The sequence below is a fragment of the Callospermophilus lateralis genome, chromosome 9, assembly GCF_048772815.1.
Source record: "Callospermophilus lateralis isolate mCalLat2 chromosome 9, mCalLat2.hap1, whole genome shotgun sequence".
NCBI lineage: Eukaryota > Metazoa > Chordata > Mammalia > Rodentia > Sciuridae > Callospermophilus > Callospermophilus lateralis.
Genome location: NC_135313.1, coordinates 52408428 through 52432945, shown reverse-complemented (window position 1 = coordinate 52432945; position 24518 = coordinate 52408428). Strand labels below are relative to the sequence as shown.

At 33.3% G+C, this 24518-nt stretch overlaps 1 protein-coding gene across 6 annotated transcripts in view; it reads right to left on the bottom strand.

Annotated features, from left to right (window-relative positions):
* Positions 1–24518, bottom strand: part of Znf385b (zinc finger protein 385B) — a 358632-nt gene that overhangs the window by 47718 nt on the left and 286396 nt on the right. For 4 of the 6 annotated variants that reach the window (XM_076865705.2, XM_076865706.2, XM_076865710.2 and 1 more), the window contains 2 exons: positions 18571–18609; positions 14671–14781 (listed from right to left, as the gene is read on the bottom strand). In XM_076865705.2, coding sequence (XP_076721820.1) covers positions 14671–14781; positions 18571–18609 — 150 coding nt within the window. The remainder of the gene's footprint in view (positions 1–14670; positions 14782–18570; positions 18610–24518) is intronic. The other 2 variants (XM_076865707.2, XM_076865708.2) reach the window with 1 other exon arrangement.

Below are 24518 nucleotides of genomic sequence, written 5' to 3'. Positions count from 1 at the left end.
CAAATCCCTAATTAATGTAGTCTAAATTAATAAGAATTTACTTGATTTATAAAAATGTAAATTTATGCAAAAGACAGTTATTCAACTTCTAAATCTCTAGAAAGCTAGCTTGAAAAGAATGTCAGATATTCAAATTTTTAATTTTTAAATCGCCATCTGTGAACTCAGTAATTTTATTCTGGCATTTTACAAATGTAGACATCTATCATTTCCCCAACATTTACAGATATTAATAAATACCTCCTTTTGTGACCATCTGTGTGAATGTAAATTAAATCACAAAGAGATTGTTGGTATTTTTACTTTAAAAGTATGTATAAGACATTTTGTTGGCTTAAACAATTTCATTTACAAAACTATAACAAATAACCTACCTACTCCTTTAGTAAATCTAGACTTTTCTCTTCATCCCAAATGACATAAGAAAGAAGGCAATAAATTTATGATGTAAAAACCTCCAATCATCATAGAAGGAATGATTCCATAGGTGCCTCTCATAAAATGTTAGTTACTTCTTTCCAGAGCAAAAACTAGATTATCATCTTTAGCTCACAGTTCAGATCTCTGAACTGATAATGAAAGCTGATTTTCAGAGAATATTTGGTGGGTATAATCAAAGATAAAAAAGAAACTATTTGATGATCAGCATTCTTCAGTATGAATTGCTCATTCTAAATATAACATGAATTTAAAGCAGAACTGTAATTCCCATTAATTGAACATGAATCATTTGTGATATACTGAAGGTGGGGCTCTGGGAATGTTCACCTTACATGCAGGAAATAAGGTTTTGCACTGTCTGTAGACAATTTAAATAATAAAGTTGACTAAAAAAAAAGCAGTCCGCTTTTTATTTTCATTAAATGCTGGTAATTCTAAACTATGGTAATAAAGTACTCCTCCCTGACAAAATATTTTTTTTTTGGTCTAAATTCTAAACAAATACTTTGGTTACAGTTGAGTTTTAAGAATAATATATGTAAATTTAAGATTAGCACATTTTTGTTGAGTGTGGTGGTGCATACATGTAATCCCAGCACTTGGGAGGCTAAGGCAGGAAGATAGCTAGTTCTAGGCCAGAGGGGGAAACTTAGCAAGACCTGTCTAAAAATAAAATGGGCTGGGGGTATAGCTCAGTGGTTGAGCATCCCCTGTTCAATCCTCAGTACTGCAGACAAACAAAAACAGCACATTTTTCTTATTTATGGTTTTTTAAGAGGGGGGGACAGTTACTGGGGATTGAACTCAGGGGCACTCGACTACTGAGCCACATACCCAGCTTTAATTTGTATTTTATTTAGAGACAGGGTCTCACTGAGTTGCTTAGTGCCCTGCTTTTGCTAAGGCTGGCAATCCTCCCATCTCAGCCTCCTGAGCCGCTGGTAATACAGGCTTGTGCCACCACACCTGGTTTATTTATGGTTTTAATTAACTACAGGGAAGTTAATATAGAGGACTTGTAGTTACACAATTGAACTCTTCAATTCACAGTGACTTCACTACACCTGTTCATTTTAAGAGTAAGTTCCTAATAGATAGGAATCATTCCATATCAGTTCAGATGCCATTCATATTTGCAAACCCTGTGCCACTCCTGTTCTGGTATTTCAGTAGATGATTTGAAATAAACACATGATAGAATGGTAATGTTAAAGATAAAGAAAAAAACCTTGAGATAGTTCAGTTTCTTCATTTGACATGTCTACTTGGAATTTTTGTATTTTAAATATAAGAATAACATGTCAACTGTGATGTGTACTCTTCTTGTTTGATAAATATCAATTTTAGCTTTTACTTAAAATATTTTACTGATTTTGGCTAATTTCATTAAAATTGAAATTTATGTTTAAACTTGTTATGTGCTTTAACACCAAGAACAAAGAAGAAAAAAAACCAAACCAAAACACCACCAACAAAAAACCCCCAAAGTAATAAAATCATCATTTTTTTAGAGATGAACATACTTTTTAATCTGAAGGTAATACAAATTACTAAGCATTGAGCTATATTCTTCCCCCCTCCCTCCAGATTACCTTAAAAGTAAGATGTATTTTGGGAAGACCTAGTTAATCAGATCTGTTTTCTAACTACTGAACACTATATTTGCTCTCCAGGCATCCTAGAACTCACAACTAAAGTGGAGGAAGAGGGAGAGAATGTTCAGGCCAAGGCTTGGCTCCTTCCTTCCTTAGGTTTAGATAAGATGAAATACTAGTCATTCAAAGTGACCATATTCTGTAACATGTTGACAAAGAAAGTTGTGGAACAGGGCTGGGGATGTGGCTCAAGCGGTAGCGCGCTCGCCTGGCATGCGTGCGGCCTGGGTTCGATCCTCAGCACCACATACAAACAAAGATCATACAAACAAAGATGTTGTGTCCGCCGAGAACTAAAAAATAAATATTAAAAAAAAATTCTCTCTCTCTCTCTCTCTGTCATTCTCTCTTAAAAAAAAAAAAAAGTTGTGGAACATTCACCCCAGGAGAAGGGATGATTCAGTCACGTTGGTTTCAGGTATATAGACATGAAAATTTTGCAGTTTTGGGGGTTCATGGATTCCATGGACCAGATCCTTGATGAGCCCTATCTGTTTTGACTCTAGAATTTTTTAATCTTTCATTTATCTCTCCCTCAAACTCTGACCACTTCCCAAGTCTCTGTCAGTTTCATCTCCTCCAGGAAACCTTTTGAATATATAGAGATGATACATGTGGAGAGTATCTGGTATAGGGGCTGGCAGAAGAGGAGGCATCCATCAAAGGCTAGCTTTCCACTCATGATTATTCCAGCCCACACACTCTCAGCTTTCCTAAATTTACATTAGGACACACTTAATGCTATTCAGTTCAGTAGATTCTAAGTGTACTATTTTGTTTTCCTAGCTAGATAACCAGGTCTATGAGTATGTTCTTCATACATTCCATTTGAGGGAGGAACTATTTTGATGTTCCTTTCCTGTCTAGGAACAAGTTCATTGCTTCTTTATTTTCCATTAAAAACTCATATTAATTGGTTATACTATTTTGTTAAAAAGTCTTGAAATTTTAGAAATTGGCTAAAGCAATACTTCCTCATGTACCATCCTCTCCTCCTACCCAGGTCCCAAATCATGCATCATAAGGTTCACCAGCCTATCAGATTTTCCTGGAGAGCTGCTCTTTCTGCAGACCAACCATATTTAAAGTTCTCCAAGCAAAGTGCCATCACTTTATTCAAAGAGCTGCTTGAAAGGTGAAAGCAGCTAAAAGGTACCTCTTTCTTTTTTTCTTTTTTAAAGGGGGGGGGGAGAGAGAGAGAGAGAATATTCCAATATTCATTTTTTAGTTATCCTCGTACACAACATCTTTGTCTGTATGTGATGCTGAGGATCGAACCTGGGCCGCACGCATGCCAGGCGAGCGCGCTACTGCCTGAGCCACATCCCCAGCCCTAAAAGGTACCTCTTTCACAGATTATTCCGAGCTATATATTAAGTCAGCCATAGTTAATGCAGTGAAATAGATAAGCTTATTTTTTTGTTCCATACAGCTTCTTTTTGTTTTTGTCTTATATTAAATAATACATTTTGTTTCTTGTTGGAAAGGTTGTGCGAATTTCCACCGACTGTCCACTGAAGCATTCAGAATAAAAAGATAAGCTATATATGGGAAACCAAAAATGTCCTAAATAAAGTCTGAATGTAAACTTTAAAGCAACTACTAATCATTTTGGAAACCTGCAGGTGTTCAGCCTAGAAATTCTACCTGTTGTTAATTATATGTTGTATACATTTGTAGCTGGAAATCCTAAACACACACAAAAAAATCAAGTGAAACACTGTATTCTCGTTAGGGATTTTGTAACCAATCTTAACTAAGTGAAGAGTGAAGATGCAAAATACAGGAACCTTAAGTAGTCTTCTCCCAGTGAAAAGAAAACTTTCAGATAGAAAAAAATTCAACAAAGTGACTTGAAAATGCTTTTTTTTTTTTTTTTTTTTTTTTTTTAAGTTTTCACTAAAAGGGTCATTACTAACACAGGATTTTACACAGGAAGAAAAGAACACCCATAATATTTTTTTTAAAATGTGTTATTAACATTTGTTCAGCAAACCAATTACCTAATGGAAATGTACCAAAGCTTGTAGTAGTGACAGTAAATTGTAGATAGTTAATGGTTTTCTGTTGAGAATGTATCCTGCTGAGGGGTGGGGTGGGTATTGATATTTTCATTGTATAATTCATATTTATGTTCTTCACAACACGTATTAGGCTAATCATCCAACTTTGTATATTATTTAATGTATATAAAGAACTAAAGTTAGATGCTATGTGAGGCACCTATGTGTTTAAAGAATAAAGACAAAAATATTGGATTATATCTGATGCTTAATTTCCCCATTACTTAAATACAAGCTCTGATGAATTTTTTAAGACATAATGCTTACTTTTAAAAATCTTTATTTTAAACCTAGTCTCTCCTTTTTTTCAATGATGAATTTTGAAACAGTTCTAAATTATCCAAATATCTATTTAAATTAAGGCAATGCTGAGAAAGATTGTGATGTCTTCATATTATAGTACTACTGTAAAAATTAGAGTTAAAAAAACTAATAACTACTATTGCTTAAAAAAATTGAATAAAGTTTAGGAGTTATGTTAAAGAGCAGCTATTGAGCAAAACTTTTAGCACAGTATGTCCCTGCTCCATGCAATCACGCTATATTTCTGTCATGTTGAAGCAAAAAATGTTCATCATTTTGTCAGCTCTGGCTGAAAAACAGAGAATTACCTTCCCAAGCTCTGGAGATTTATGCTTTTAATTACCTCCTATCTGCTTCACTACCCTCCAAACCTAAGAATCAATATAAATAGTCTTATTTATGGGAAAAATGTAAAATGTTTGACAAAAGCTGGTTATCATTTTCTAGATTTTCCATTTGATGCTATTGATTCCTTCTATTTTTAGTACTGTACCTTTTTCTCTTGACAGAATCAGTTGGTTTTTCAAACTCACACTATTATTCATTTTTCTAATAATTTGTACTGCTTAACAGCAGATATAAACTTTAAAACCAGCTTTTCAGTTCCTAGCCCAGCAATAAGATTATTATCGCTGTGGTATCTCTTTATTTAATCATCTGCTGCAGAGTTCCATTTAAGTGTGACTTCTCCAATCCCCTCATCATAAACTTACTTTTCAGCGAGGACCAACTTCCATGGCTTATTTTGTTTCTAAATAGGACGCTATATTAGCATAGGGGAAATAGCACCCTTGAATACACAAATACATAACTTATACATAATTATACATCTAGTCGTCCCTCAGTATCTGCCAGGGATTGGTTCCAGGACCTCCCTCGGATATCAAAATCTGTGGATGCTGAATTTTCTTATATAAAATGACAGAGTATTCACATATAACCTATGTATATCCTCCTATACTCTTTAAATAATGTCTGAAGTATTGATAATGCCTAATACAATGCAAATGCTATATAAATAGTGTCATACTGTGTTGTTTAGAAAATGACAATAAGAAAAGGATATAAATATTCCCTACAGATGCATTTTCCCCCCAAATATTTTTGAACTGTGGTTGGTTGAATCCATGGAGGTAGAACCCATGGATATAAAGGACCTACTATATATAATTTATATATATTTATATAAATAGAACTATAAAGGAGTTAGTTTCTACCCTCAAGAGCTTTCAAGAGAAATAGAGCAGATGTGAATGGGTGAGTGGCAGTGGTTGTATACATATATGTGAGAGAGGGAGCCATTAATCCATAGCTTTAACACACGTGTAGATGTTTGTTGGATATATGTGACAGTGGTCTTGGTGGAGAGTCAAATATTGGGAATTGAATGTTTAAAAGTTTTCCCTGTTAGGGTTGGGGTTGTGGCTCAGAGGTGGAGCGCTTGCCTACCATGTGTTGAGGCACTGGGTTCGATCCTCAGCACCACATAGAAATAAAATAAAGTTAAACTATATTATATACTAGTTAAATAGTATATATACGTGTCCACCTATAACTAAAAAAGTAAATATTAAAAAAACAAAACTTGAAAAAGTTTTCCCTGTTATTAGTGACTGAAAATTCTGGAAGTATAAGATAAACATATTTTTTAAAAAATATTACACTGGTTAGAGTTCCAAATGAAAGGCTTAGTAGTTTTTTTTTTTTTTTTAACTTTTAGATGTCATTTTAAGTGAAGTACTTCTGAATTTAAAGCAATGAATCCAGCTATTAAGCTAAAAAATTGCTTAATAAAGACACTAAAAATGTTCAAAAAAGACAGGGAAAAAAGAATATTTGTTCTATTTTTCTACAGAGAAAGAGGAAGAAGGGAAAAAGAAGTTAAAAGGAGAGGGAGAAGACTGAGTGAAGAACAAAGGAAGGTAGTTTTTAGAACACAAAGAAAGAGAAACACTGATAAGAGTTAAAAGCAGCCAAAGAAGTCAATAGCAAATTGGCAGAAACCCATAGAAGAATGTTACATAATAATAATAATAATAATAATAATAATAATAATAATTATTATTATTATTATTAAACAGCTTGAGCCTTCAGAAAGCCCAAGCAAATGCCTTGTGGCTGGGGTCTCTTCTGCTTTTGCTGCAAGAGACATCTTCAAAGGCAGTGGCTAACTGGGTTTCTGTGTCCTGGCCGCTCTGACTTCTCAGACAACCACAGCTGCTGCAGGGACTTGCTGCCTCATGGCAGCTGGTGGAGAGGTGGAGTTAGGTTTGTTGGCCAGAGGAGGTGGAGGACCCGCCAACATGAAGTGGAAAGGGAGTGAGTGTGGGACCCAAAGTTGTAGCTTTCTCTCTAATCTCATGACTGCCTAGGTCTCTGCAGGATGAGGTCAGGGCCTCTAGAGCAGAGACAGCACTAGGGCCTCTGAAATGACAGATGGCCCATGGGGGCAGCTGGTTTATGCACTGTATTATTTTAGCTGCTAAAAGAAATCAGGAAGTGGGAACAGGATAAAAACTCAAAAGAATGAGAGAAAGATCCAGGAGAATATAACTTTATAATATGATTTTATCTAAATGAAAGCTGGAAAGATGACAAAGACACAAATCCAGAGTAGGTGGCACTGCAGAAATACAAACTGTACACTAATGTAGTCATGGGAACTGAGGGTGATATTGAATGACTACATTTTCTGAAATTTCAGAGAAATTTACAGTAAAGAAAGTTACCTACAGAAATATTCACACAAATGACAAATACTTGGTCCCCCTACTATTTTAACTTATAAGCAAACCTTCAACTTCCTGCCCATTGTACTTAATCATCCTAATGGAATTCAATGAAAGGGCATGAGGTCATCTCTTTGTCTTGGGACAGGAGAAAGCATAAATAACATAGCCAAAAGAAGAGAGAAGTGAAATGAGAGGTAAAGATATTGGATAACCCCAAACCAAAATAAACACAAAGAACAACATCAACAAAAATCACAAACTTAGAAAGTACTACCAAGTAAGATAAAATTAAAAATTGTGAACTATAATGTGATTCAAATTTGAGATGCTGTTCAAAAAGTAATACTGTAAGTTTTAAAAATCAAATGAATCAGCTCCAAATGAGTAATGAAAGCCTATGGAGTCAGCACTTAGGGACAGTATTGTGGTATTAATGATGAATTCCAAAATTTCAGGTATATTGAATTAAAGTATATAAAACTTGATTTAAAAGATCATTATGCTCTCATTTGATTTGCCTATAAAGCATAAAGGACCCAGTTATAGATTAAGGATATTTATAATAAACTGTGTTTTGGGATAGTAGAAATAGTAGCATAATAATAATGCTGTCATAAAAAAAGTAATAATATTGTTATCAAACTAAGTTTTTAAAAATATATATAAGAAAATCAAGTTGCTCTGCTCTTATGTAAGAATCTGTTTAAATTCATATCATCCTTCTGCTACTATTTCCAAGGAATTGAAATTAATATGTAAATTAGTTCCTATCTGCCAACTTTCCACTTAGCCAAAAAGAAAGAAATGTTAGCTTTTTTTTTTTTTTTTTTTTTTTTAAGGTACTGTGGATTGAACTGGAGCCTCACATGTATTAGCAAACTCTACCAGTGAGCTACATTCCAGGCTTCCAAAAAAAAATTCTAAGGTGTATGTTAGCTCATTTTCCTGGCAAGTTAACTCTGGAAATAACACTTCCAGGTAAAAGGCAAAAATTCAGATTTAGGCTTATCAATTTATGACCATACTACCGTTGTAATGCATCCATTCATTGGAGAATAAGGGGGCATTCAGGCTAAGGACAACTTCACTAAGCTTCTACCATGTTGGAGGGAAAAAGGTGGTTAAAAAGAAAACAGAGATTGGGGTCTGCATACATTTGGGCAAAAGTCTGGGATCAGTTGGAAAGAATATTATTCCTGGACTGCAAAGCTTGCCCCTTGGCAAAGTTAATGGTGTTAATTTGTAAAGGTTCATTTGGGAAATGTTTGTGATTAATGCCTGCTCATTTACATAACACTGTATTGTGTAAATAAAGCTGTGGCCTTTTGCTTTCCAACAGTGGAGTTCTAAGAGATGGTAAAAGCTGGACAAAGCAGGCTACAGAACACTTAAACTAGGTCACATTGAATTTTAATGCACAGGCCTTCCCTGGTTCCTTTTATATGGGTAATGGAGAACTGCAGAATGCAGTCTGTTTACTGTGCAAATTTGCCTTCCAGATTTTTCAATAAACATATTTTCTACACTGAGGAGTGAAGCCAATTCAGTCTCAGGCTGATTTAGAAATGTTATTAAAGAAAATAAGGATGAGCATCTTCTTAATTCTTACATTAAAATGTAAATAGGGTAATTATAAAATAATAAACTCTCCCCCAAATAAAAAATGCTCAGTTTCAGAGCTTAGTTATGCAGATAGTAGCACCATTACTAAACACTGAGAACATGTACATGTCACATTTGTGAATTTGCCATCCAGACTCTGACTTTACTGCCCGAATCTAAACATGACTCAGAAGTTTAATTTCTTTCTTTATTATCAACAGAGCTTTTTGAGCAGTCAGAGAGAGGCTGGTGGTCATATGCTTATGTGTGCACAATTGTCCCCGTCTTTATTAGCACACAGGGAGAAAGTGGTTGATATTGAATGGAACTCAAGTCAAAGCTGAACCTAATCCCAGAAAAATTATAGGGCTGAGGAAGAAAATTCTTGTACTTCTCCTCACTCAACCCATGGTACAAAATTAAAAATAGAATTTGACTGGGTACAGTCGCATACCTCTGTAATCCCCGCAACTTGGGAGGATGAGGCAGGAGTTCAAATTCAACCTAGGCAACTTCAGGAGACTTTGTTTCAAAAAGAAAAAAGAAAAAAAAAAAAGGTGTTGACTATAACTTGGTGGTAGAGCACTTATCTACTCTGCATGATACCCTGGGTTTAATCCCCAGTGTCACAAAACAAACAAACAAACTAAAATAGATAAATAAAAAATAAATAAAAACGGCTAGGATGTAGCTTGGTGGTATAATCCCTCAGTGGTATAGAAATCCTGGATTCAATCCCCAGTACTGAGGAAAAAAAAAAAAAAAGCAAAAACAAAACAGAATCTGTAGTCATTTTTTTCTGTTTTAGCTGCTGTTCCATCTGTAAGATATAGGTGTTCATATTCCACCCTGCTATGATATTGTGGAAATTATTTTTGTCATAGATCTGTAGTGGTCCTCCCAAAGATCAGGTTCATTTTAGGTCTTATTAGAGAAGAGGAAACAGGCTGATAATTTTGAAGTGATTCACCAAGTTCAGAATTAGGACTCAATGTCCATGTTTCACACTCTTAATCTAGTGTTCTATATCACTAACCTTGGACTAAGAAAAACACAGAATAGGAGACCCAAAACACATTCTGGGGGTTGCAGATTAAGGACAAATTCTAGATATTCTTATTCCTACTGTTTGACAGTAAAAGTTGCTGCTGGATTCTGGAGCCTAGCAAAGTGTTTGTCATAGAGGAGGAGTCAAATTCTCAGAAAATAAAGTTAAGAGTTCATAATATGAAGAACTGTGGATTTAGAGGCAAGATACCCAGAATTTTGTCCTAGCTCTGTCACTTACTGACTATATCGACTATAAAAACCTATTAAATACCAAAAGATGGGAAACCCAAGTGTCTATCTATAAGGGATGAGTTAAATAAATTATAATACATACATATGTAGACTATGTTATCTATTACTTTCACAGCAAATTATCATAAAACTAAAACATACAAATTTATTGTTTTACAGTTTAGATGGTGAGAAGTCTGATGTAGGTCTCAATGGGCTAAAATCAAGTGAGTAGCAGGACCGCTTTCCCTTCTGGAGATTCTAGGGGCAAATTAACTTCCTTGCTTTCCCAGCTTCTAGAGGCTGCCAACATTCCTTACCTTGTTCGCTGCTGCCTGCCAACCTTTTTTTACTTTTAAAGCTAACAATGGCCAGTCAAGTTCTTCTTACATTGCATTACTCCAGTTACCTCTTCTATTTTCAAGTAGCCTTGTCATTACATTATCCAGGATGATTTTTTGTTGCTGGTGTTTTAGGGCCATCTTATTAGCACTCTTATTCCTCTTCACCAGGTACAGTAACATATTAACATATTAGGTTTCGGGGTTTAAGACGTGGAAATCTTTGTCTACCACATTTGTGAAAGAAGAGAAAGGAAGCTCTCTACATTGTGAGAGGGAAAATTCTCCAAGGTATTATTATTATTTTTTATTTTGTAAAAAAAATACACAGCAAAGAAAAGCATAAATAATATGATATGTAGAAAAGGAAGGAAATAAAAATATATGTTCACATTTAGTTGGTGTTACATAAGCAAACTCTGGAGAGATATGCAAAAATATTAAAGAGGTTAAAAACTGGAAATGATGGCAAGGAGGGCAGGAAGATTGGGAATGGGACAGAACAAGATTTTTCAACGTATCTTTTAAAATCATTACACTTTTTGAACCATGAAAACATGTTTCTTTAAACTTGAATGATTCAAAATTGCCCCAAGATCCCATTATTGACTTGACTCTCAAAACCTTCTGTTTTGAAGAACCTATCAACAGTTTTCTTATTTTTTCTTCTTTAAAACTCAAATTTTAACAGGCAAATCCTCATTTTTTTAGTGGCTTTATAACAAACAATTCTCTAACTTTATATTCCTGGGCTTCATGAAATTCTACATCTTTGCGACACTTTCAAAATTTTATTTTGAAATCCATTTGTATTGTACTGTGAGATCTTCTCAAAATCTAGCATTGCTGCAGAGAGAAGGCTAGTGTTAGAGATGGAGCATGTCTTTAGGTGGGTATGTATTCATTTTCAAGAGGCCTGTTAAGTATTGGGACATTTTAATTTTATATTCATATAGTTATGGAGGTGAGGCTTTAATTTTTCTATGTAACTATAGAAATTTGGACAATAAGTGTGAAAAACTGCTAAATATACTTGGATGTATTTCAGTATTTATTATTCTGGCTGTTCTTGGAAAAGTTCTTTATTATGCCTTAAATCTACTAGTAATATCATGGTTTACTGCATTTAGTAGTTATATCCCCATCATAAATTAATCTTTTATTCATAAAATATTTTGTGGCACATATCATTAATTATTCCTAGTCAGGTTTAATAAGGTATATATAAATTCCTTTAAAGATATTCAGTTGTATGGTTTTTAAAAAGCAAAGACAGGGCTGGGGTTGTGGCTCAGTGGTAGAACGCTCGCCTAGCACGGGCAAGGCCTTGGGTTCAATCCTCAGCACCACATAAAAATAAATTAATTAATTAAAAATATTATGTCCAACTACAACTAAAAAATAAATATTAAAAAAATAAAAATAAAAAACAAAGACAGTCATGTAACCACTATAGCACTGAAGGTATAAGATATGCTCATCACTCAAGAGTTCTCTCATGCCCTTTTGTGCACAATTGCCTAATCTTACCCTCAGCCTCAGTGAAACGCTGATCTGACTATTCCCATAGTTTTGTCTTTTGAGAAAGTAAAGCAAGCGCAGCTGTACTGTGTGTAGTCTTTGTGTTCAACTTCTTTCATTTTGCATCTTGCCTTGAGTTTCGTCCATGTTGTAGCATGCATGAGTACTTTATTTCTTTTTATTTCTGAGTGGTATTCCATTGTATGGCTACATTGTTTGTTTCTCCATCAGCTGATGGATAGTTGGGTTGATTTCAATTTTGGATGGTCATGAATAAAGTTACTTTAAACATCACATATATAGGAATATTTGTTTTTATTTATTTTGGATAAATACCTAAATGCAGGATTGCTGGGTCACATGGGCAATGCATGTATAATTTCATAAAATTTCTTATAAATAATTGCCAAATTGTTTTACAAAGTGGCCACACCATTTTGTATTCTCATTATGTATGAGAGTTCTAGTTTCTCCTCATCCTAGCCACTTGGTACCTTCAATTTATTTAATTTCCCGCTTCTTTGTTTGTTAGTTTGTTTTAGTACCAGGAATTGAATCCAGAGGCTCTTGAACACTGAGTCACATCCCCAGCCCTTTTTTATTTTGAGGCAGGGTCTCACTAAGTTGCTGAGGCTGCCTTTGAACATGTGATCCTCCTGCCTTAGCCTCTTGTGTCACCGGGATTATAATTGTAATACTTCTAATAGGTAAAATGATATTTGATTGTGATTTTAATCTGCATTTCTGTAATAAATATAATATATGGTTGATCATGTTGAGAATTTTTATGTGCTTGTCTTTCATATTTCTTCTTTGTTAAATGATAGTTCAAATAATTTATTACTGAATTTATGTTACTTACATGTTTCATATATAAGTCCTTAGTAGTTTCATATACAACTCCTTTTCTTATAGTCTATACTTGTTTTTTTTTTCATTTTCTTAAGAGTGTAATAATGTCATTCGAAGAACAGAATTTTAAAATTTTGATGAAACCCAATATGTCAATATTTTTTATAGTTTATATTTTTTGTTTCCTATCTAAGAAATTTTTGTCTAACAAAAGGTCCAATAAATGCTCTATCATTTCTTCTAGACATTCTAGTTTTAAATTTATATGATCCATTTGAATTAATTCTTATGTTTCATATGAGGTAGCAGTCAAGGTTCTTTTTTAAAAATTTGCATGTGCATATCTAATTGTTCTAGCATTATTTCTGAAGTACTTCTGCAAGGTTATTGACAAGTGACCACATAGGCACATAAAGGTTTTCTGGACTCTGTCCTCCTCCATTGCTCAATGTGTCTAGTATTCTTTCTCCAATTTTATAGTCTCAATTACTATAGATTTTATAGTAAGTACTGAAATAAGGAAATGAAAGTTCTAAAATTTGTACTTAAAAATGCTTGTATTGTCTAGTGATTTTCTTTTCTGTGTAAATTTAAGAAATTGTGTAATTTTCTACCAAAAAAAAAGTCTTTGGTGATTTGATCAGGATACTGATGGGTCTACAGTTTGGGGAGAACCGACATCATCAGTATTGAGCCTTTGAATGAATTAAAACTATATTTTTCTCAGTTTATTTAGGTATATTATTATTTTTATTATTTTGGTACCTGGGATTGAACTCTGAGGCACTTCGCCACTGAGCCACATCCCCAGCCTTTTTTTGTATTTTGTTTTCAGACAGGGTCTTACTGAGTTGCTTATGGTCTAAGTTGCTGAAGCCGGCTTTGAACTTGTGATCCTCCTGCCTCAGCCTCCTAAGACACTGGGATTATAGGCATGTGCCACCACACCCAACCCTATATTAAATTCTTGAAGATAAAATTTTATCAGGTACCAAAAAATTTCATGGAATTTTGATTGTATTAAATATAATTTTGTAAATCATGACAAACATCTCCTTTTTCCTAAGGACAATCATTTTATTATGTTTATTATGTAAAATTATAAAAATATCATTTAATAGTATATGTGAAAAAAGATATTTATAATTTTAGTATTTCTGAAAAACATTAATCCTGTAGCATGCTCTTTGTAAAATGGCTTCTGGAATTACTAGAAATGATATGCAGCCTTCAAATTCTGATTTATATTGGTAATTGGCTTTACCTAATAATTTGATATTAAAAATATTCTACTATTATTTGTTTTGCTTTCCTATTACTTTATTTACACATTTTAAAAATCTACTTTATTAAAAAGATTGATTTTTGTCACTCCTCCTCTTTTAGCAGGATGATTACGCTGGCCAGATGAGACAAATTATGAAGCTTTCCCTATATTTCCATGTTCTAGAAAAATCTGAATTGCATAGTAAATTATTCTCTAAGGTATTTTACAAGATTTTGCACACACATGAAATGTGACACTTCATATTGAAAGTAATAACAATGGTTTTCTTCAGCATTTATTTCTTTTTAATTTTTTTCTATTTTTCGATATTTGACTATTTTTGACAATATGATTGGTGAGATTAAATGTAAAAGGTATAAGGGAGGCTGATTACATAGAGAAATTCTTAATTTCTGATATCAATCATTTCTTCCATTGTCAAGTTAAAAACATTGAACCCAAATCCCTTAGAAATCTGGCACACGAAAATGAGTAGGCTAGCAATAGGAAGGGCTACTAGAGAGTGTGCAAATATGAAGACATGTGCAGATTAAGACCCATTAGACTTCTAGCTTGACAAAACACAGGGGACAATGAAAAGATGATACTCACATCTGAGTTAAAGCGAAGCTGACAGACATTACAAGAAATAACTTGTTTCTTCTTTGGGGGAATGGATACTCCAAATGTGTGGTTAATGACTGCTTTTTGCACAGGATCCATCTGAAAAGCAAATGATAAAAATTAGTCAAATTTTATCTTCGAAGGATAGACAACAGTGTGCAAATAAAAGTATCTTTAGTATTCCTAAAGATTTTAATTCCCAGACAGAGATAACAAAGATTCTTACTAAGTAGTAATGTTCTTAACTCCAAGAATTAAGAACAAAAACAAATGACAAAAAACCCACCTTTTTTGAAACTGCAACACAAGAAGAGACCACAAGAGAATCACCACATTCCAAGAAATCTAATACCTACAAAAGAACCTTGTACATCCTTAAGAGAATCGTAAAACAGAAACTTAAGATCCAAAAGTCAGAGTTAAAATTGTTAATGTTTTCCCTGTAGAACTGGTAATACTTACAATGGTTTCAAGTGACCTCAGCAATGATTATTACGGACACATTCAAGTTCTTATTTTTAATTTATGATAAAATCATAAATAGCAGGCTCTTATTACAGCACAGAAAATGTTAATCTTTATCTTACAATAATGTATTAACTTACGTATCCTATAGAATGAAATTCATTCTACTGGAAATGCATGTCACAATTGTACACTCAAATGTCTATAACACTGGTTAATATGCAACTCTGTTTAAATATTGGTCAAGTAAAGTTTTGATTTAACGCCTGTGATTTTCCCGCTTTTGGCTTGCATATATCATACATATTCAGAGAAATATACAATGATGAAAGTACTTGGTCACAGCAAAAGAGTGGCACACAGCCATCACAACACTCAGAAGAAGAAACACCTCTATCTGCAGAATTTATAAAAAGAGACCTAGCAGTGATTCTCTTGGGTATTCCAGATAATAATCTCCAGCATTAACATCAGACAACTGGCAGTTCAAAAAACAATGTGCCGGATGAACAAAGCATTACTCATAAACAGATGTAACATGAACAAGGAAGGATCAACTGACGCCATCATCTAGGAAATCTCCTGAGGTTAGAGTTTAGAATTGGATTAGCTGATGATATTTGATAAGAAAGGAGAAATGAATACTATCCCTGATCATGATTATAAATGATCAAAGTATAAAATTAGCATCTAGAAAAATTTAAATACAGTGGAAAAGAGGGTGAATTGAGGGGTTACTGAAGAGTATATTACCCTATCTTTGGCTACAAGCTTAAGAAAAATGACAAGAAAATGTATTCTTACTATAGAGACCAGATATAGTGGTAGTTTTCTCAAGTTATAGAATTGTTTTAATATCCTAACTGTAGTTATGGTTACACAATCTAAACATATCAAAGTTCATAAAACTATTCACATACCCTCCCCGCCAAATCAATATGTATGATAACTTAGAAAGTTAAAAAAAATGTGAAGAGTATTATGTTTAACTACCCAATACAAAGTATATCCAGAAAAATCCAGGGATTCACTTTGTTCAAGGTTATAACTGATTAATTTTTTTATTTATGCTGGGGATCAAACCAAGACCACACATGCTAAGCAAGCACTCTACCACTGAGCTACAGCCCCAGTCTTTACATTTTATTTAATGAGAATAATAATAATAAAACTCTATGGGGTAAAGAAAATCTCAAAAAGTCAGAAATAAAACCTTAGTTTACTTTCTTACTTTGTTCACTAGTTCATACATTCAAGACCATTCCATTCCCAAAACATAAAACTGTATTTTCTGAGCACAATTAATTAGTAGAGATGACAAATCAGTTTGAAGAAGCTTAAAAATAAAATAGGCTAAACTTAAGAATTTTTTAAAAAACCCAAAGTTTTGCAGTTAAAAGACAAAATATTTTATTAAGATTTTTTCTGTTCCTAGGTTCTAAAAAATACTTTGCATCTGGTGATTTGTGAAATATATGGGAAAAAAAGCATATGAGTATTTCCCAAATACCAATTTTCTCCATACTGCTATCATTATTTTTGTCACATTCAATACTAATATTTTATTTAAAACTCAAATTAAAATATATTTTAAAAAATATAAACAAGAATATTCATAAAATCATAGTTTTAATTCTTTCCTACTACTCATTTCAAAAATATATTAAAAATTAACATTTACAATCAAAACTTTCACTACTTAAAATAAATACACATATGCTAGTTGTTTTCATTAACACAATATAGAAAAAGAGATAAAAGACAAATCTACAAAAATCTAGCTTTAATCTTTTAGTAAACCAAGATAACTATTGAGGACTTCAATCCTTGAATATATATGGTCCTTTACATTTTTTCAGTTTGTTAGCTTCCTACATATATTTTTAAGTAACTTCTGACAAAACTTTATTCTGCCCAAATCTCACATTGGCACCACGGGAATCTGAAAATACCCCTTCCTGTTCCCAAGGTTGAGTGTTCTGGGTCCTGAAAAATGAGCTGAGGCTGAGCACTGCACATATAAGAGCAAGCAAGTTCCCAGCCATCTGTTTCCTGCAAAGCAAACTAAGGGCTTTCTTTCAAGATACTAGCCAGAATTGATTGGTTTTACTTATGTATATATACATAATCCTAATATTTTTTTCACAAAATCAACTATACACAGCCCTTTTATCCCTTCCTACTTACCTGTCAATAACTTGCTGTCTTCCCATCTTTCGAATGACTTGTCACTAATCATATCAAAAGATTATCCCCTTAAATAATATTCACTATTTCCCCCTTGATTCTCTATTTCCTTATAGGAATTTTGGGAAAAGACCCACTTTCCCCTCATCTAAATCTCTTTTATAATTCTCATAGAATTCTGTAATTATAATTTTTGTAGAAATATTTTGGGGGACATGATTAAATTAAGAGATGTTAAATGTTACAAAAAAGAAGGTTCTACTTTGCAATTTGAAACGTAAACAGACCCTGTCAAGTTGATGTTTTCAATATTGGTCATCTGATGCAATAACAACAAATATCTGGGGCATTTCAGTAGGATCTATAAAAGGTTTTCAGATTCTTTAAAAAGAAAGTTGTAAAATTCTAAATATTTGTTTTCAGTGTTTCCACAATGTTGTAAAAGTTAAATGAAAATATCAACTATGGTATTCATTTATATATAATTTTTCCGTTAGTATGATTGATGTTAGTTCTTTGTAAACATAATTATATATAAATAAAAATATATTTTATATCTGCATATATACATGTAGATATAAATATATAAATCAGTGGTAATTGTTTTATTCAAGTACCAAATTTCAGAATGAATAAAGCATTCAGGATGAATAAAAAGTATTCTCATAATTCTTAAAATGTTGTAAATTCAAATTAGCCAATTTAACAGAGCCAAACTATGTGTCCAAAACATGATGATTTCATATATTCAGGTAAATCACTGGAGGAATTGCAATTACCTGACAAACTTGTATTTTATAGATTCAACTGGCATTTCATAGACATTTTAAATTTATTTTTTATATTTTTAATTTTTTGTAGTTATATATGGACAGAATGCTTTTATTTTATTTGTTTATTTTTATGTGATGTTAAGGATCAAACTCAATGTGTCACACATGCTAGGCAAGTGCTGTGCTACTGAGCTCCAGCTCCAGCTCCAGCCCTTCACAGACATTTAATTGTGAAAAATGATTGCTTTCAACACTCTTCATTAAAATATTTAAAATATATGTTTTAAATGAACAAATGCTTGTTAAATAGTCACATTAAATTAGCTTGTTAGTTCACACTGCACAAAAAACTTGTCTATGGATTGAGAGAATTATGATTTATTAGGAAATAACACTAAAGCTTTTCAAAGGAAAAACAAAAACAAAAACCTATCACAAAGTTCTAGCTAACAATAATCCTTACCTGGCAGAATTTATTGGTCCCAAATAAGCCTCTTCTTTTCTAAAAAAGTAAAAGTTAGAAGTAATCAACTAAAATTTTGAGGCCAGGAAGCACATTTACATGTCTTAAAGTTTAAAAAACTTACTTTTCTTGCTCACCCCTGACTAAAACGCTTGCAGTGCTTACTAACTAAAAAGTAGCAAGAGTTAACACTTGTCAGTTTTTCTAATGAAAATCATGCAGAAAAGAAAAGTAAAACCTATTAGTGCAATTAACTGGTAGGTAATAAAAATGAAAGATGGGGTTGTGGCTGTTACTAGGAATTGAGGAGGTAATTGGAGACTACGTATGGGTGAAATAACTATTATATCATAGTCATACAAAATGAATTAATCAAGCTGGCTGTATCACACCATCTATTATATTTTCAACATCAAAATAAGAATAAACATCTCTAGTACATTTACCAAGATTAGGGGGCCTACAAATCTGCATGAATTTTTTAAAAGATCATTACTTTCTCTGAGTGTAATGAAAAGTAATTTACATTTGCACACTGTAAGCAATCACATAAAAATATGCAGCTGCAAATAAGCTGTAGACACAGGAAAAAGAAACACTGCAGCACTTCACTAAGGTAGGATGAATCTAAGAAAGAGACTCTGTGATCAAATGACTGGACAAACATAGATTATATTTTAGGCTCTCAATGATTTTTCTCCATGGAACTTTAGTAGAATTATAGACTTGTTCAACCTTTCTAATGCTTTTCAAGAGGCTAGAAATTTGAGTTGTTTTTCTGAAAGAATCTTTAAACGATTTAACTAGCTAATTACTTGTTAGGCTGGAATGGAAATAAACTGGGCACCACACCACCTAAAAAGCAAGAACATTCAAGAATTGTATAGAACTTTCTTTTATCCATACAGTTCCTTAAACATGGGAAAATCTCACCTTAAACTTAACCATCTGCATTAACCAATGCTTTAAATATCATTTGGTAAGCACCTAATGGGGTCCATTAGCTTTTCTACTAAGCAGAAGTAGAAACTGGGTTTTTTATTTCTGAAAGTTAAAATCAGTCATTCAACAAATATTTCTGGAGGCCTATTGTATCTCAGACATTGCCCTAGACTAATGGGGAAATGAGTCAAACATAAGAAAGGACATAATTTTAAAAGATAAAGTGTAAAAAGGATAATACAAATTCTAATTGGAGTCTGTGTTAAGAAATCACCTTTAAGCAAAATAATGAGGCATGAGAAAGAACAGAAAGGTTTGTTTCCTTTGGTCTACCCTTATACCCCTCTTTAAATTTTCTCACACTTTAGAAACCGAAGGTCCTCCCTTTACCAGTGACATTGATGCATATCCCCCCAGGGGTATTTGCTATTTAATTCCTTTTTCTAGCTGTTTAATAATAATATTAAACAATACAGTAAGAGCAGCTTAGATTTAGAGTTCTTACTGTGTGTTACAAAGTATACTAAGAAATTATCTTATGTAGTTTCCACCATCACATGCAGTGGATATAATTATTTCCCTCCTTCTACAAATGAAGAATGTCAGGTTTTGAGAGGTTCAATTTCTTATTACCCTCAAGTCAACTCATAGATGCTAGAGTCAGGATTCAAACTCACACAGGAGTCTTTCTCTGTTCCATGCTAAAGGAACCTGTGAGGAATGATGGGTATCATGTGTGGCATTGGCTTAGTGTGTATGTTTGGGGAGGAAAAGATGAATGTTCTAGAGCTTCTGCAGCCTGGAAGGCAGCTGCCTACACAAACTACATATGGTCTATTGGTGCGTAAGTCAAAGTTTCCTGGAGAAGTGAGCCTGTGTTTTCTCTTTGTTATTCTGAGGATAAGCCCATTTTTTCTTGTGCAACTTCAGGAAACCCTTAAATAAAATTCTGGACTGTTCTGTCCTCTTTCCCCATTATAACTATTTTGTTTGCACACAGACAAAAAGTTCTAGAAATACTTAGAGATTACACATTAGCTGGTGGCAGTCATCATTTGCACCTGTCTTTGATTTACAAAGAGGATCTCAGCTACTAAACCCTGTAACCGAGGGCCTTCTGGAAGTTTGGCTAAGCATTAACTTTTTTTAACTATGACATTATCGAATTACAGGACTACTAAAAGAATAACTTCTTCATCCCTTCCTTTTTCAATATCAGACTTTTGAAAAAGGATGTGGCAATAGGGTCTCATTAGAACTTCAAATATTCAGAAAGCAACACATTTAAAACTGTGTTGTTGAAGAGCAATATTTCTCTAATGTTACTTAAAAAATGTTTTGCCTTTCATTATTGACTCTGACCACATGTCTTTATGTTAGTGTTTTATTCTCAAATCCTTGAAAATTGAAAATAGAAACAAAACAGATTCAGCTATGACAAATTTCTTCTCTCGAAGATCAAGAAACCCAAATGATTACATATTGTTGACAGCATTTGTTCAACCATACAACTTTCTGCTATTTTGGATTTCAAATCAGAAGGCTCAATAAAAATAAATGGCATAGAACATTACACTGGGATTATATGCTACCGTGAGACTTGCATTTTTGCATCTGGAATGTCTAAAAGCTGACACTTGGCCATTCTGATGCTGTCTCTCCTCCCCAGAGCATCCTGACAAGGGTCTGCCTGAATGCTGTCAATGCTGCTAAAAGGAAGACAAATGGCATGTCACTCTCTCCACAGACTGCTGATTAAACCAAGAGTCAAATATTTGGAAAGGTGCTTCCTCTAAGAATTCCCAGCTCTTTGCTAAAACCATATATTGGCCGTCTTGCAAAGAACATTAACTGTGCCTAGCAGAATGTTACCTAGTCATTCAGAACTGGTACAAAGGCTAGCATACACTGTGGAGAATAACATGCAAGCCACATTTTATTAAGTACCAATAATGTTTTTACTACTACTACTACTACTAGTGTTACTACTAGTAGTATTTTATCAAAAAGTTATAGGCTTCGAAGTATTTTGAGATTGGTTGACAGTGGCAGTATCTAATGGCTACAGAAGTAAGTGGGATCCCAAGATTTTGTCTTTCCTCACCTTTCCCAAGCCTTCCTAGTGACAGTCAATATTCCCTGTAGGAAGCAGAAGTGGAATCTGCCTATAGGTGAGGCAGCCTATCAGAATGGAGCACAGATTAGCATTTCATTTTGTTCTTCCATTTACAAAATATACTTAGAAAACTTGATCTCTCTCACTCAAATTCCATACTGTCAGGTCCCCTTTGAAGAGCTCTGGGATTCATCAAATAAGACTTTTCTATTCCATTGACAAAGAAGATAATGAGAGAAAGGAAAAAAAAAAAAAAAAAAAACCTTGATCTGTTTTGAAGATGTTTTTTGAAAAGACTAAAGACTTCATTTTCTCATAGTTTTTTCTCAAGAAATTCCATCTTGCTTTTATTCTTCTGAAGAATAAAAAGAAATGCATGCAATGCCAAGAGACTGATAATGACTTCTTTCTGGATCACTCTGATAATAAAAGATTTATTAGAGTTTAAAGGTTTTTATTTATTTATTTATTTTAGGTTTTAGGATCTTTAGAGTTAAGGATTTCATGTCAACTTTAAATACATAGTTCTATCCCTGAGAACTTTTGCTCCTTTGCAATATATCATACTTTTTATAAATGCATGATTTTCAATATATTTATATTTTTATTATATTTTTCTTAAAGATATTCATTTTCAAAAGTTAATTAAGTATGTTGATTTAGGAGATAGACATAAGGTAGAGAATAAGCCTTCAAAAATCTAACAATCTAGTTGGGGAGACTTAAATATCTAAAGATATGAATAAGGCATTTGCAATTGTCAGAAGTACCATTAAAATAATAAAGCTGGAGAATGGGGAAACAATGATATTTTAGCACAGGTAATTCCTAAAAACATTTTAGTTGCCTTGGTACCCACTGTGATTCAGACAAAGTATTTTTATATGTGAAGCCATATCAAAATATGAAAAAATAAGAACAATATTTCATCACTAAGGGAATTTCATATAGAATTCAGAATTGCATAACTGGCAAAAATGGTAGAGTTAGAGGTCACTTTCCTTGGCTTTCAAAGTGGTATGTAGATATCAGCAAAGGGTTTTCTTTAATTGCTAAGTATCAAGTCAACAAATACTCTTGGCACCAACACTACTACCATGTCCCCAAGAAGAGAGGGATACTAAAGGGTTCTGCATTTGGAAATTCTCTGAAGATGAGTGCTAGGCACTAGACACACACCTCATCTGAGACCTTCCTAGTGGGTTTCTATGCAGTGTGGCAGGCTTGGACTTGGTTCTGTAATTAGTTAGAGAAGAGTAAAATGACCCTCAGTTACTTTTTATTTTTAAAATAAACACAGATTTTTATCCAAGATGGTGAAGATATGATAGCAAAATAATGTTTTTATCTTAATGCTTTGAAAACTTTAAAGAGTCACCAAATGGTAGAAATAAAACATCTAAATGCAAATGGACAGGTGGTTTTACTGTTTCCTTTTCATTAGGGAAAACCCAGTAATTCAGAAATTTTTAAATTGGTCTGAATAGAAGGAATAATTTTTAAGTTCTTTTTTAGACAGTTTTGTTATTGTTTTGTTAATGGAAGATGACATAAAGTTAGACTTGTGTGTCTTACTGAGGCTGAATGTCTAACTAACTCTGACAGTGGATCCTTGTATGTAGCAAATATGGTCAGTACAAATACAAAATATTCCACTTTCCTGGCTGCTCCTCCATAAGCCTGGTAATTTTCCATGCTGCCAGGGATCAAGGGTGATGTGGTAAAACTGTAGTTACGCTGCTGGGTAATTTAAGAAGCCACATCAAAGAGCTTTTCCAAAAGTTCAGTTTAACAAATGAAACTTTCAACTTATTTCTGCAATGGATATGGGACTAGACTGCATGTTCACTCATATCTGGTTGTCACTAACATACATACCCAGCAATGTTTTGGATGTTGATACTCCTACTTAAGCTTTAGAGAAGTAAAGAACTGAAATTCTGAAATCTCATGAAAATTGAAGGGAGATTAGTAGAGTAGAGGAAAGGGACCAGGGGAGGGAGGAGAGGGAAAAAGAAAACAGTGGGGAGTGATATTGGCCAAATTATGTTGTTATATTGTGTGCATGTACGAATATACACACAACATTAGTCATACCATTATGTATAACTCTAATGCACCAATTAAAAATATGGGAAAAAAAGGGCTGAAATTCTATTGCATGTGAGCACATATTCAGGTTAAAAATGCATGTGGCAAGGTCCAATTGGTTAATGTTATGCATTAGGAAGCCCAGACTAACTTCAGCACCATTTGCAATTGTTTTGCTCAATGCAGGGAAAAAGCATTAAATAACAAGCTGAATTATGTCGCCAAAGGAAACTTGTGTTTTTCATTGTTTGTTTCCATCCCTGAGAAAGCAAATGCTTAGATGTGACTGGAAACCATTAGAAGACAAAGGTGTTTTTCCATCAGGATGCCAAGAAATTTCTCTAAAGGTTTTCATTTTATCCTTGATATTTGATGTTCCCCTACTAAAATAATTTCTGGCCAAAGTTCATGTACAAAGTTGAGACATCTGTAGCCTCTTTCAAAGATAATTTAATGAAAAGTTCATATAATATTGCTAGATGCCCTTTGGAAAGAATATGAGAAAAAAATATAGAATTTTTAAGGGAGAAGAAAAAACTACCTGGAATCTCTAAGGGAATTAATAAAAACTTATTTCTACTTATTTTAATATATCAAAGGAAGAAATGAAACAATAAACTACTACTATAATTTTTTTTTGGTCTCTGGAGAAGTTTCTGTTCTTAAAGTATTTATACTTTATGTTTCTCAATAAGATATATTAATATTTTTTAAAAAAACACACTAGAAAACATATATAATGACAATGAACTATATGACCCAAAGATAAATGCCAACAAAGCTGGTTAGAATTCAGAGT